General features: G+C 40.5%; 1 protein-coding gene across 2 annotated transcripts in view; it reads right to left on the reverse strand.

The window, feature by feature from the left end:
• Positions 1 to 13026, reverse strand: part of GRIK1 (glutamate ionotropic receptor kainate type subunit 1) — a gene marked incomplete at both ends in the record, with an annotated part of 177704 nt that overhangs the window by 50206 nt on the left and 114472 nt on the right. For both annotated transcript variants that reach the window (XM_080612276.1, XM_080612275.1), the window contains 3 exons: positions 1253 to 1396; positions 4947 to 5120; positions 7048 to 7101. In XM_080612276.1, coding sequence (XP_080468402.1) covers positions 1253 to 1396; positions 4947 to 5120; positions 7048 to 7101 — 372 coding nt within the window. The remainder of the gene's footprint in view (positions 1 to 1252; positions 1397 to 4946; positions 5121 to 7047; positions 7102 to 13026) is intronic.

Here is a 13026-nt window from a genome sequence, read left to right on the forward strand (position 1 = left end):
GGGAAGCTGGATGCAGCACGGCTGATGTCAGTGTGAGAGAAATGATCTTTACCAGTCCTTCTTTCCTGACTCCTTTGGGTACTCCCACGATTGTATTGCTGTAAGAAAAGTATCTCAAAGCTTCCTTAATTCTTAAGTGAGGACCTTGAGTACTGGAGTAACTATTTTCTTTATGCTTTCAAAGAGAGAAGCTTACAAGGAAACAAAATTCATAAAACACCCTGTGTGGAAAGTAATGTTTCGGAAACTTTTAATGCTTTCTGTGTAGGTAAATCACCATGCATTGCCTATGGTAATTCTAAAAACTTTACTTGGAAAGGTTTGGAGAAGGTGATGATAGCTCTTCTACATGTTCTGTAACCACCACATATCATGTCTTTCAGTTTGCTCCTACCATATGTCTGGATTCAGGTGTATGCCCTGACATGCTGCCACCTCTTACCTTGTAACTCAGTCTACAGATCCTGTTCCACCGACACAAATGCGAATGAACGCGGCTTTGATAGGAATCACCCTGTCATGGACAAGAGCTGATGGACAAGATAAAATATATATATATATATATAGTCCACAGAATTTTCCAATTTTCATTTCTATACTCTTCCCTAAAGGAAAAGTTTCCATTTGAAATTCATAATAAAAACTGAATTTTTGGAAGAGTGAAGGTATTTCAGCTAAAATGTATATTTCTTAGAACACCTGTGGATCAAGTTAGCTCAGTGATGTATTCTTAGGACATCTGTGCATTACTTCATGAAGCTATTTACTTCTTTAGAAATACTAGTTGAAGTATTTCCTGGATATTGATTATTGATCAAGCAATCAGCAAAACAATTGGAATTAAGTGGTGAAACAGGGACAAAGCTACAGACTCACTTTTATTTCATTTTCTAAAATAGCTGGGTTTAGTTATTTTATATTTTTGGAAATTATAAACATACATAATAGACATTAATTGAGTAAAAAATCCTGGAAGTCTTTGGTGTGTTAGTCTGAGATTTTACCACACCTAGGGTTTAGCAGTCGCTTTTTTCGAAAGACCAGATAAAGTCTCCATCAGAATGCACGAATGCAAGCCACAGCCTAGTGTCTGTAGATTGATGTTTCTCAGCTAGAAAGATAAGGAAGAAATGGATATCTGAGCGCCAGAAATTGAAGCATAGCACGACAAAGAGCATGGAGCAACAACACAAGCCAGTTCAGTAAAGAAGAAAAGGATTATGCTGACCATAAGCAGATGGTCTACACTTGCCTCTTTTATCAGGTTCATAAATCTGGGTCCAAAACGCCACGGCTTGTGTCTGTGGCACTGCAGGGAGCTGACAGTCATTTGGGAGGCACGCTGGGAGGCCACTGCTACCATGTAAACAGCATCGTACATCAGAGCTGCTTCAGTCTGCATGAAAAAGACAGGAAGGCTTTCTTTAATGTACATCTTGACACCCTGCTTTTCTCTACTGAGAACAGTTTCCTGTGCTGCTGTTATGGAAAATGACACTACTGGGCTCCCCATGGAAACCTAAGGTGCACAAAAAACTTTTTTTTTCCTGGAAGCTTGTATTAGTTTCAGAGTATTTTCAGGTGAGGGTTGGGAAGTAAGCTACATTGGATAGCTGCAGGAAGAAAGAGGCTGGGTCCAGCACAGGAAAGAGTGTATGGGTAACTCAGCTCTGTGGCACAGAGAGGGGTTTTAAGAAGTCTCAGGTGATACAGCAGCTCAAGTCCCACCCTCCAGATGTATCTTGGGGTCAAGCACTTAGTAGTAATCAGTCTTCTATAGTTTCCTCATGGGATTTGCCAAGACTCTCCGCACCTCCAGGTGTGCAATTCCATGAATTATGTTGAAAGCACCATGGTGAAAGCACCATTCAGGTTCTCAAGTCAGTCTGCTCAGCTTGCCGGTTGGCAGGGCATGGGGGCATGTAGGAGAGCTGCCCGTGCGGGGCTCATGCTAGCTCCCCATTGCCGCTCTTCTCCTGGAATTTGTGGGATTTTCTTACCCACAGGGTAGGCAGGCCCTGCTTTCCAGGGAATTCAGTCCCACTGAACACCTGGTAGGTATCCCACCAGGCAGCTGTCTATAAGAGTCTGCTACCCTCAGGGATATTGGCTTTTGGCACAAACATATGAAATGGCCCCACCGAGATCTTGCTAGGGCTGTTCCTTTGCCACATCTCCCATGCTGTCTTAAAGAGAGGTGAACTGTCTCTTCCAGGTGTCTTTTTTGGTGATTAAGTTGGACTTATCCATCTAACCTGTAGCTGTCTAAGGGCAGATGAATTCAGCTCTTAGATACTTAAACAGTACTGAAATTACTGGATGCTCTGGGTTTTTTGAGAATGGGTTTCTTGGTTTAAAAGCATGCCGTGATCTGAGATTGCATGCCCTGTCACCCTTTATCACTGAGAAGTTTTAGAAAAATCTCACCTTCATCTGCGCTGTGTTTCAGTGCTCTTGTGTGAGGTGGAAATAATCATGTTTTGCTTAATGCACAGGGATGCTCCGAAGATGAACTGCTTACCTTTCTTGTAAAGCTACTAAATGATTAAACAGGGGCCTTAAAAAAAATACTCAGCAGACGAGAAACTGGACTCATTTATAAGAACTGCAAAGCTAATCCATTTTTTATTCGTTTCCATGTGATTCCTTTGGGAAATCAATATATTTCATTCTTTGTCTGTTTCATTTACCTAAGTAAATTACAGCAGCATCAGTCTTATCAGCACTGGAGGTTTTTGCTGGCAATCAAATGTGATCTGAATTTATCAACTAATCTTAATATACGGCAGATGAGGAATCGCTCTTGACATACTCGTCAGGGTTTGCCCAAAACAGTGCTCCCACAATCAGAGTAAATTGAAAACATTATAAATGGTGAGTCAAGAAGGAGGAGACAGTAACAGCTCTCATTGTCAAGTGTCTTAAAACAGATAGTTGTTCCAAATGGACCCAGAGACTAAAGGCCTGATCCAAACACAATGGAAAGATTCCCATCAATGACAATGGACATCAGATTTTACATTAGACTGGGGACATGTTCTTTCAGATTCAGCTGTTTGAGTCTCATGTTTGTGTAACTTGTTACTCATCCATCCTTTCATCCAGAAAATAGGAGGCTATATTACCTCCCTCAGCCTTTTATTTCTCCACTCACTGTTCTGTTTTAGGGCTTGGGGTTACATGGAGAAAGCAAAGGTCACCCCACTTCATTTTCTGAAGCAAACTGCCTTATACTGATGCCTTGCTTTTGCATAAGAAGAAAGGGTCTAAGATTTAGTCCTGGAACTAGTTTTTCTGATTATTGTGTTCTATTTAAATCATTGCAAAGAAACCAAAAGATCTCATTAGAACAACTATGCCTTTGTATGCAATTTGGGCAAGTGGGACGTGAGCTCAATACTGTCTTGGTCATGCCCTGCTGACTTCCCACAAGCTGACATCAGGGCAAACAATACAGCATGAAACAGAAGGGAGAAATCCTGAGCTGACAACAGGGCATGTAATCCTGATTTCCTTATACTACATAGCTTGTCATAACCTTATTGCCTAATGAAATATAGCAGTATTGCAGTTCTCCATCAAACTGAATAAACAGAACTTGCTATGAATATTTAAATGATCACAGCCAACTAGGAAGATGCTTTCCCTGGCACTCACAGTATCACAGTATCACCGTATGTTAGAGATTGGAAGGGACCTCAAAAGATCATCTAGTCCAATCCCCCTGCCGGAGCAGGAACACCTAGATGAGGTTACACAGGAATGTGTCCAGAGAAGGAGACTCCACAACCCCCCTGGGCAGCCTGTTCCAGTGTTCCGTCACCCTCACTGAGAAGAAGTTTCTTCTCAAGTTTAAGTGGAACCTCTTGTGTTCCAGTTTGTACCCATTATCCCTACTCATGCTATTTCAGGGCATCAAGGGCAATAAAATATTATAGAGATGAATAGGAGAGGATAAGAGTCAGATACAAATGAGAGCTTAAGAGTCTAGTAAGAACTTCGTTTTTCTTAGTTTGACAGTTGAGTGAATGCAGGTGAATAGCTATGTGTGAATAGCTACCCTTGCAGGTCTTGTGCATTCACATCAGAAGTTCCCAGGGACAGCTTTCTTCCCTGCTTTGCGTATGAGTGAGCACAATGGCACTGGCCAAACAAGCAACGCTTTTTTGAAATGCTAGAGATAACACACATAATGCATTTCTCTTCAGGATGCTAGAATGTTTCAAAATTTTCCCATCAATCATCTGCAATAAAGTCTATTTCATAACACTTCAAACTGCACTCAGTACATAAGATACATTATCTTATATTGCAAAAAGATGGCAACCCTTCACCCTACAAAACCGAATGGAGTCACACTGCCCAAGTAATTGTTCCTATTCTTTCATTTACTTCTTGAGGTAGTGGTAGGGAGGAAATCCTAATTTCCTGGCTTGCTGATAGCTTTCATTTATCTGTGAATTATACCTTAAAAGCCAGAGTTGTTGTAGATGATGGAAATGAAGAGAAAGGGCACTTTTCCAATTTAAAAATGCTATTACCTGTTCACATGTACAATACCTTTCCCTGCAGGTTATAAATCGTACACCTGCTATGAACATTTTTATGTTCTTCACTCCATGTTGGACATTATTGGAAAAATGAGGCAGCAGTATATACATTTGACAACAATAAGATGTATGATGTTAGCTGGAAGGCACTGTGATGGAGTATTGCCACCCATCCTTAGAACATTCTGGGAGTGGTTTGTCACAACAGATGAATTGGTTCATGAGGCCAATGCACTTCTGTGTAGAAGCAGGCGAAAGGAAGACTGTTTTGGGAATGTTACTTCAGCATTTGCATTGTAAAATAAAGCAGTAATGGGATCAGTTCACATATGATAGAACAGCATTATGAAATGTGTGGTACATGCCCCCCCTGCATCATTGTGGCTATTTACTTACCGTCATCATGCCATCGAGGAGGCCGGTCTCTGGTTTCGGTGGTGCCTGCAGACGCTCCATTGACCATTTCTCAATGACCGATGAAACGTGGGGGTTCTCGATGTTGAGCAGGCGAAACCCTGTCATATTTACTCCACTGTATCTGTAGGGTTCAAGGTCTAATGCAAATAGATCCTAAATCACCATTAAGAAAACAAACAAAAACAGATGTAGTATTTTTAAAGCAAAATGTTCAGAAGGCAAAATTAGGCCAAAATTGCATTCGATTTTCAATCCGAAGCTTAAGCGCTGATGCTTTTTTTCCCTGTGAACGCTCTATTTGCCTTCAAAACCTAGTCATGACCACTTAGGTTATAAATCTGAATAAACCAAAGCTATGTGAAATTTATGACAAACCATGTCATAAACCATGGAACATAAAGAATAATTTCTCCACGACACCACTATTTTGCAAAAAACCTGCACAGCAGTATCTAATTTTAATTTATTAGCAGTCCTTTAACAGTGTTAGAGCTCTGACAAACCAACATGAGGAACTAGCTGGCCAATGTCAAGCTTATTTCTCAGCTTGGGGAAAGAAAATTCCAATAGGTACCGAGAACAATAAACTTTTGCTACTTATGAATCCCATTTTTCTCCTGCCTTTCCTCCTTCAGGTGACTTGCTGCCAGTATGTCTAATGGATGTGTCAGGCTAGTGCACAGTAAGCCCATGCGCTTCAGTGCTCAGCATTTACAGGGCAGGAAAATAATGGGTATTCTAAGTGATATAATTGTGTGGCACACTCCACAGCTGTATTTATCAGGCAGTGGAAATACGATAACTGCTTCTCAAAGCCTGAAGGCTGTTTTTCAAAACAACTTTCTGCTGATCCCAGTAGGCCAGTAAAATGACAAATGTGTTGGTCATGGTTTACTACCACAGTAACCATCAAAATGTCAACATTTACAATACCACAATACAGAGGTAACACCAGCACTGCTTACTCCTTGCTCTAATATGTGCTCTGTTCTATCTCATGCATATTGGTGGTGGTGGTTACCATTTTATGTGAGAATGTTTATTGTATTGGGTATTGTATAAAACTGTAAGTTCCACAATAATTTTCACATTTTTCTTGATGTTAAAATGGCCTCAAAGAGAACTATTTCAAGCTACTACTTCAAGTTCCAAACAAGAGAGTCTTTTCTAACTAATGAATTGACTATTGGTTTCAAAATGATTTTTCACTCCCACATAAAATTTTATATGGAAAGAAAATAAAGAATAGGCAGATGCACATGACGTAATCCAGTTCTCTAGAACTGTTCTAGCAATATTGGTTCTTTGCTGTCTTTCTAGTCTACAATGCAAATGGACTTCAAGCATGGATTGAATTATATTTATATGTATCATATAAGTTAAAATATAGGAAAAAATGTGCTGAAATAAGTATTTATAGAGTATTTGTACCACATATAGATTTGTGGTATATAAAGAAATGTATGGTTTTTCTTTCAGTATAAAATTTCCCAGGCGATTTTATACGTATGTAATTTTGTGTTTTTATAGAAGTGTGTCAATCAGAACAAAGAGTGAACACAGGAACAGGTTGCCAGAGAAGCTGAGGCTGTCCCGTCCCTGGCAGTGTTCAAGGCCAGGTTGGATGGGGCTTGGAGTAACCTGGTCTACTGAAAAGTGTCCCAGCCCATGGCAGGGGAGTTTGAACCAGATGATCTTTAAGGTCCCTTCCAACCCAAACCATTCTATGAGTCTGTGATTTTAGAGATGAGCAACACCACCTGTGGTGCTTGATCTTGGATCCATTGCAAAGTCATTGACTCATTATTTTATTTGACTCTGATCCACCTGTACCAATGGCTCCTCCTTAAACACAGCACTGCAATTCATTTTCATTGTATTAAAGTGTTAGCCCCACAGATACTGCAAAATAGATTCCTTACAAAATCGTGAGTCCTGGTATTACTAATGAGTGTTAGTACTCATTGTCCAGGGTTTTCCTTGAATAATGGCAAGCAAGATCTAGAAAAATTGCAAATTTTAAGGTGTCTTTTCTGCAACAACACCACCTAAATCACTTCCAATCTTTCACGTTCCTTACCAGAGTTGTAAAAAAGTAGTGGTAGTATTCAGTCATCATTCCCATGGAGAGAACCTGTTGAAAGAGATTGAAAGGTGAATGTACTTTAGTCTGGATGTTTCCAGTGTACGGCACAGTTTTTTGATAAGCATGGGTTAATCTGGAACAATATGCTATAGGTCATGAAAACTTGATCACAATAAAATGTACATTTTTCTTCAGGTGCAAAAAATATGCTATTGTATTTAGATTATGTTTTTATCACCTCTGGAAAGAGGTTAAAAATTGCAAAAGTTCTAGGACAAGAAGAATTACTAGCAATAACAAAAAGCTGATTATTAAAAGGTGAAATCCTTTAGTCTGCAGTTTAGAAATGTTAAAAAGGAGTTTATTAGCAGGAACCAGAATTTGTAAGGAAAAGTGCTTAGGTGCAGGTTTTTTCATGCTGCATTACCATGTGAGAGCAAGATTGGTGAGTGCTCACTGAAGTAAGCAAGAAAAAAAAAAAAAAAAAAACCAAAAAGAAGAAAGCTTCTATAATTACCTCTTGTTCTACCTGGGAAATGCAGGTCTGCAGGAGGTTGTCAAAACAACTGGTATGAAAGGATTTCTGGTCTGGATTAATTTTCCAGGCCTTATGAAGGTCTGCGAAGTAAAGATGGCATTTAAATGCGTATTGACTGGCCACTTTGGGCAGAAGAGGATGAATTTTTACTTCCCAGTCCTCACATTGCTGGAAACTTCTAGAGGGATGCATTTTTTCCCTCAGCCCCTCTCCAAAAATCATTGGGAATGCTTACATAAAACACCCCTGATGGTGTATAACATGATGCTCTACAGTTTCAGCCCAGCATCACCTACACTTCTTGCTGTGTCCACACACTTTATTACCATGATGCATGCGTTTTTATCTTGCCCACTCTGGGATCTTGTGAAGAGGAGAAGGAATTATGAGCTAGGAAACTATGGAAGAATTCATCACCATGACAGTAAAACAAAGGTTAAATGTTATTCAGTTTTGATTACAGTAACGTAAGCAGGTGCTATTAGTAGTATTTTAGGATACTTAGCAGTACCTGAAGAGCTGTTTGAAAGAAAGGGGAATATAGTGTGATTTGCTTGCCAAAATTCTCTTTCACGGCAAAAGCCTCTGAAAATCAGCTGCGTGATTGTGTATGGCAATGACTCACATTAAAAAACAAACAAACAAACAAACAAAAAAGAAACAACTTGAAGTTTCTAAGATGCAGTAGACAATAAAAATAGCTTAGTGTTGATCACAACCAACCAATCCATTTCCAGCCACTAAAAACCAAGACAGAAGGCAAATATTTTATTGAAATGCTTTGCTGAATATAAGTGTCAACATTGCTTTTTTTATTTCTTATTTTATTAATCCTCTTCTATTTCATTTCTTAGAGTTGTTTTATTACCTGCAGAAATCAGCAACCTGGAGACTGATACCCCTTCCCTACTTACACACAGAAAATGGTATATGGTAACATCAATGGAAACTTTTGCATGCTGTGTTTCCCAGCTGACCTGGCTGGACTCAGTTCTGCTCCCTGGAGCTGCTGGCTTTCTGTGTCTAAGGTACCTGTTGTAGGAAGAAGGTGCCAGCCAGGATTTTCATGATGCAGGTCTCTTTTGAGCTAATACTGTATTGAAAAAACCCATTTGCTTCACAGACCAGCTGTAAGTGTGGTTTGAACTCAGACAACCCTCCATATACCTAAATTTATTTGGTCCTGTACAGGGAGTTTGCACTTAGTCCATGGTGTTATTTTATTGTAAAAGCAAATTCATACTAAGAAGTGTAAATAGGAGGATACAACTACCCAGCTTTACATTATTGATTCATTACAGTTTTGATTCTAGCTTGAGATGGAAGAGCTAAGATCAAGTCATTGTGCTTCTGTTATCAGAAGATATAAACTGCAATCTGCCTACATAGAAATAGTAAGATGATGGAAAGCCAGGAAAATGTTAAGCCATATAATGCCTTAAATTACAACTTTACATTAATTAGGCAATAATTAGACAGACACACTAACTAGAATAATTATAAAGTGTGTAGCCTCTATGTTTGAGAAGTGTTACACAGCTTGTGGTGCTGCAGCTACACTGGGTAGCCAGCCCAGATAGTTAATCCAAGGTAATCCAGTTATTGATTTCCTCATAAATCCAAGGGCAGCAGCCTGAGAGGAGTATTTGCCTCCTGGACACATTTTTGATTAAAACTTTTTATGTGAGTATTAATTTTCAAGCATGTTACAAACATACTTGTATTCCAAGTATGTTATAAACAAGTGTGCTATAAACAAGTGTGTTATAAACAGAACACACACAAACCTGTGAATAATAATGATTTCAGAAGTCATGCTACAGGATTGTCTTTGGTGAAAAAAAACTAACAAACCAATGACAAAAAAGCCACAAACAAAAACAATTTGCCCTCAAGAACCTTGGAAAACCTTAGCAAACCAAACCCTTGAAAACCAAAGGCAGTTGCATGTAAAAAGCAAGGCTCAGTCAGCAATGTTATCTGCCATAACCAAGACATAGGTTCATGATGGCAGTTGGCACCTATGGGCTCCATGAAAGATGCTTGCTGAAATTCTTCCTAAGAAGTATTGCAGCAGCCCAGGAAAACTTAACACATCACTTTTGTATTTTCTATATTAACAATGACTCAATTAAAATATGAAGATACAGACAGCTGGAAGGGAGCTTGTAAGTGCACACACATGTTAATAATGTTCCTGTCTGGTTAAGGAATAAAAGCTGATGTTGTATGTGTCCCAGGCTGGGTCCTGATCTGCCACTGAGCTCTGCCCTCTCCCTTAGCACTGATCACAAGCACAGCCTTAACTGGTTGTCCTCCTTTCTAACAGTCATTAAGGATGATAATTAGTTAACAGTTATATAGCACTTAGACGCCACTGTGACATCACTGTGAGTTAGATCTGCAGACTGATCTAAATAGGCTGCTTTTTATTCATGGACTGTAAAGGCTTTGTAATAATAACTTATGTTTTAGGGCAATACGGTCATTAAGTAAAATTACCAGTGAACGATGATTTCATGACAGTACCAAATGCCCACTCTAATGGATGGTATTAGGAAAACAGGAGATGAAGACAAGGCAAAAGCAGGAGGAATGCTGAGTATTATGCTGAAGACCCCAAAGCATTAATGATTCTCAAGCCTTAATGACTTGGATGATCATATTAGTATGAGAGCTGTAAGGATTTCTCTTCTGTATGTTTGCAACACAGCAGATACAGGGCAAGCAGCTTCTAGTAACTACCAGGAGTGAGAAAATGATAAAAGCGTGTTAAGAGCAAAGACTCCTTTCAGTTTGGGATGACTGTGAAGTACCTTGCAAAGCAGCTGTACAGGCTCTTCCAACAGAGCAAAAGTCCTCCCCAGTATACAAAAAGAGCACAGCAGCCCAGAACAGAAAAGGGAAGACTGGTTTATGAATATATAGCTACTCATAAGAAATTAGAATGAGATTTCATTATACATTCCTATTTAAACAACTCTGCATGTAATTATTCAAACAATTATATATCTGAGATAAATGTCCTATTTAAATAATAATAGCTTTTACTTATTGTGGAACTTAGATGAATGTAAACTAGTGAAACCCAGCTAAAACTTCTCCATTCTCCTTGCAGATCTACCCATCCTATCCTGTATAAAATCTGTTCTTCAGCCACACTCAGATATGGTTGGATTATAGATTATCTTGGCAAATAAGATAAAGAGACTTCCACCTCTAATTATGCATTTTAGATCAGAAGCCCGGGCCTTATCTTTTGCTGAAGTGTATATTTAGCTGTGGGTCATGAACTGCAACGTGAATCTGAAAAAGCATCAGTGGTCAAATTATATATGTCAAGATGAGAGAAACTGGATAAAAATATTCTCTCTTATGTTTGTAAATCTCTTTGGGTGCCCTGGTCCTGGATTGCATCATAACCCAGCTTCAGCCTGCATTTCTTCATCTTGTCAAAAGATTGCTGCCTCATTTACAGCTAATGTCAATCTTCCTTCAAGGCAGACTGAAACCTGAATGATAGCAAAGCATATTAGTAGGAAATGCATCAAATACTCTGCTTGCTTTAACTTTTCATTTTCCTCACTCATGCTATCATTTAATTTCATGACCATTAAATGAATGCATTTCTTTACCCAATTAATTTGTTTTTTAAGATCAGCAAGGTATACCATTATGTATAAAAGCTCCTCTGCTTCCTTGCCTCTCAAGTGTTCAATATGAAGTCTTGGAAGGCAGACGCAAGGACTGTGAGAATGAAGACCCTAGGCCCACTGTAGGAGAGGATCTGGTTCGAGACCATCTTAAAAACCTGAACATGCACAAGTCCATGGGACCTGATAAAATCCATCCCCGGGCCCTGAAGGAGCCGGCAAATTAAGTTGCTAAGCCACTGGCCATCATATTTGAAAAATCATGGCAGTCAGGTGAAGTTCCTGATGACTGGAAAAAGGGAAATAAAACTCCCATTTTCAAGAAAGGGAAAATGGATAACCAAGAGAACTATAGACCAGTCATTCTCACCTCCGTGCCTGGCAAAATCTTGGAGCAGATTCTCCTGGAAGGCATGCTAAGACACATGAAAAACAAGGAGGTGGTTGGTGACAGCTAGCATGGCTTCACTAAGGGGAAATCCTGCCTGACCCATTTGGTGTCTTTCTATGATGGGGCTATGAAACTGATGGACAGGGGTAGAGCAGTTGACGTCATCTATCTGGACTTGTACAAAGCATTTGACACTGTCCCACACGACATCCTTGTCTCTAAATTGGAGAGACATCAATTTGATGGGTGGACCACTCGGTGGATAAAGAACTGGCTGGATGGCCACACGCAAAGAGTTGTGGTCAATGGCTCAATGTCCAGCTGGAGACCAGTAATGAGTGGTGTCCCTCAGGGATCGGTGTTGAGACCCGTCTTGCTCAACGTCTTTGTCAGTGACATGGACAGTGGGATTGAGTGCGCCCTCAGCAAGTTTGCCGATGACACCAAGCTGTGTGGTTCAGTTGATACACCGGAGGGAAGGGATGCCATCCAGAGGGACCTCGACACGCTTGTGAGGTGGGCTGATGCCAACCTGATGAAGTTTAAGCATGCCAAGTGCAAGGTCCTACACCTGGGTCGGAGCAATCTGAGGCACAGCTACAGGTTGGGCAGAGAAGAGATTCAGAGCAGCCCTGCAGAGAAGGACTTAGGGGGGTGTTGGCTGATGAGAAACTGAACATGAGCCGGCTTCAGTGTGCGCTCGCAGCCCAGAAAGCCAACCGTATCCTGGGCTGCATCAAGAGGAGTGTGACCAGCAGGTTGAAGGAGGTGATCCTGCCACTCTGCTCTGCTCTCTTGAGACCTCACTTGGAGTATTGTGTACAGTTCTGGTGTCCTCAACATCAAAAGGGCATGGAACTGTTGGAACAAGTCCAGAGGAGGGCCACGAGGACGATCAGGGGACTGGAGCACCTCCCGTATGAGGATAGGCTGAGAAAGTTGGGGCTGTTGAGCCTGGAGAAGAGAAGGCTGCGTGGAGACCTCATAGCAGCCTTCCAGTATCTGAAGGGGGCCTACAAGGATGCTGGGGATGAACTATTGATCAGGGACTGTAGTGACAGGACAAGGGGTAATGGGTTCAAACTTAAACAGGGGAAGTTTAGATTGGATATAAGGAAGAAATTCTTTACTGAGAGGGTGGTGAGGCACTGGGATGGGTTGCCCAGGGAAGTTGTGAATGCTCCGTCCTTGGTGGTGTTCAAGGCCAGGTTGGATGAGGCCTTGGGTGACATGGCTTAGTGTGAGGTGTCTCTGCCCATGGCAGGGGGGTTGGAACTAGATGATCTTAAGGTCCTTTCCAACCCTAACTATTCTATGTTTCTATGATTCTATAAAAGGTTTATATTGTGCTAACAGGTCTTCCCTGGATTCTATGTAGACAGCTTTGCTTG

The sequence above is a fragment of the Psittacula echo genome, assembly GCF_963264785.1.
Source record: "Psittacula echo genome assembly, chromosome: 3".
Taxonomy (NCBI): Eukaryota; Metazoa; Chordata; class Aves; order Psittaciformes; family Psittacidae; genus Psittacula; species Psittacula echo.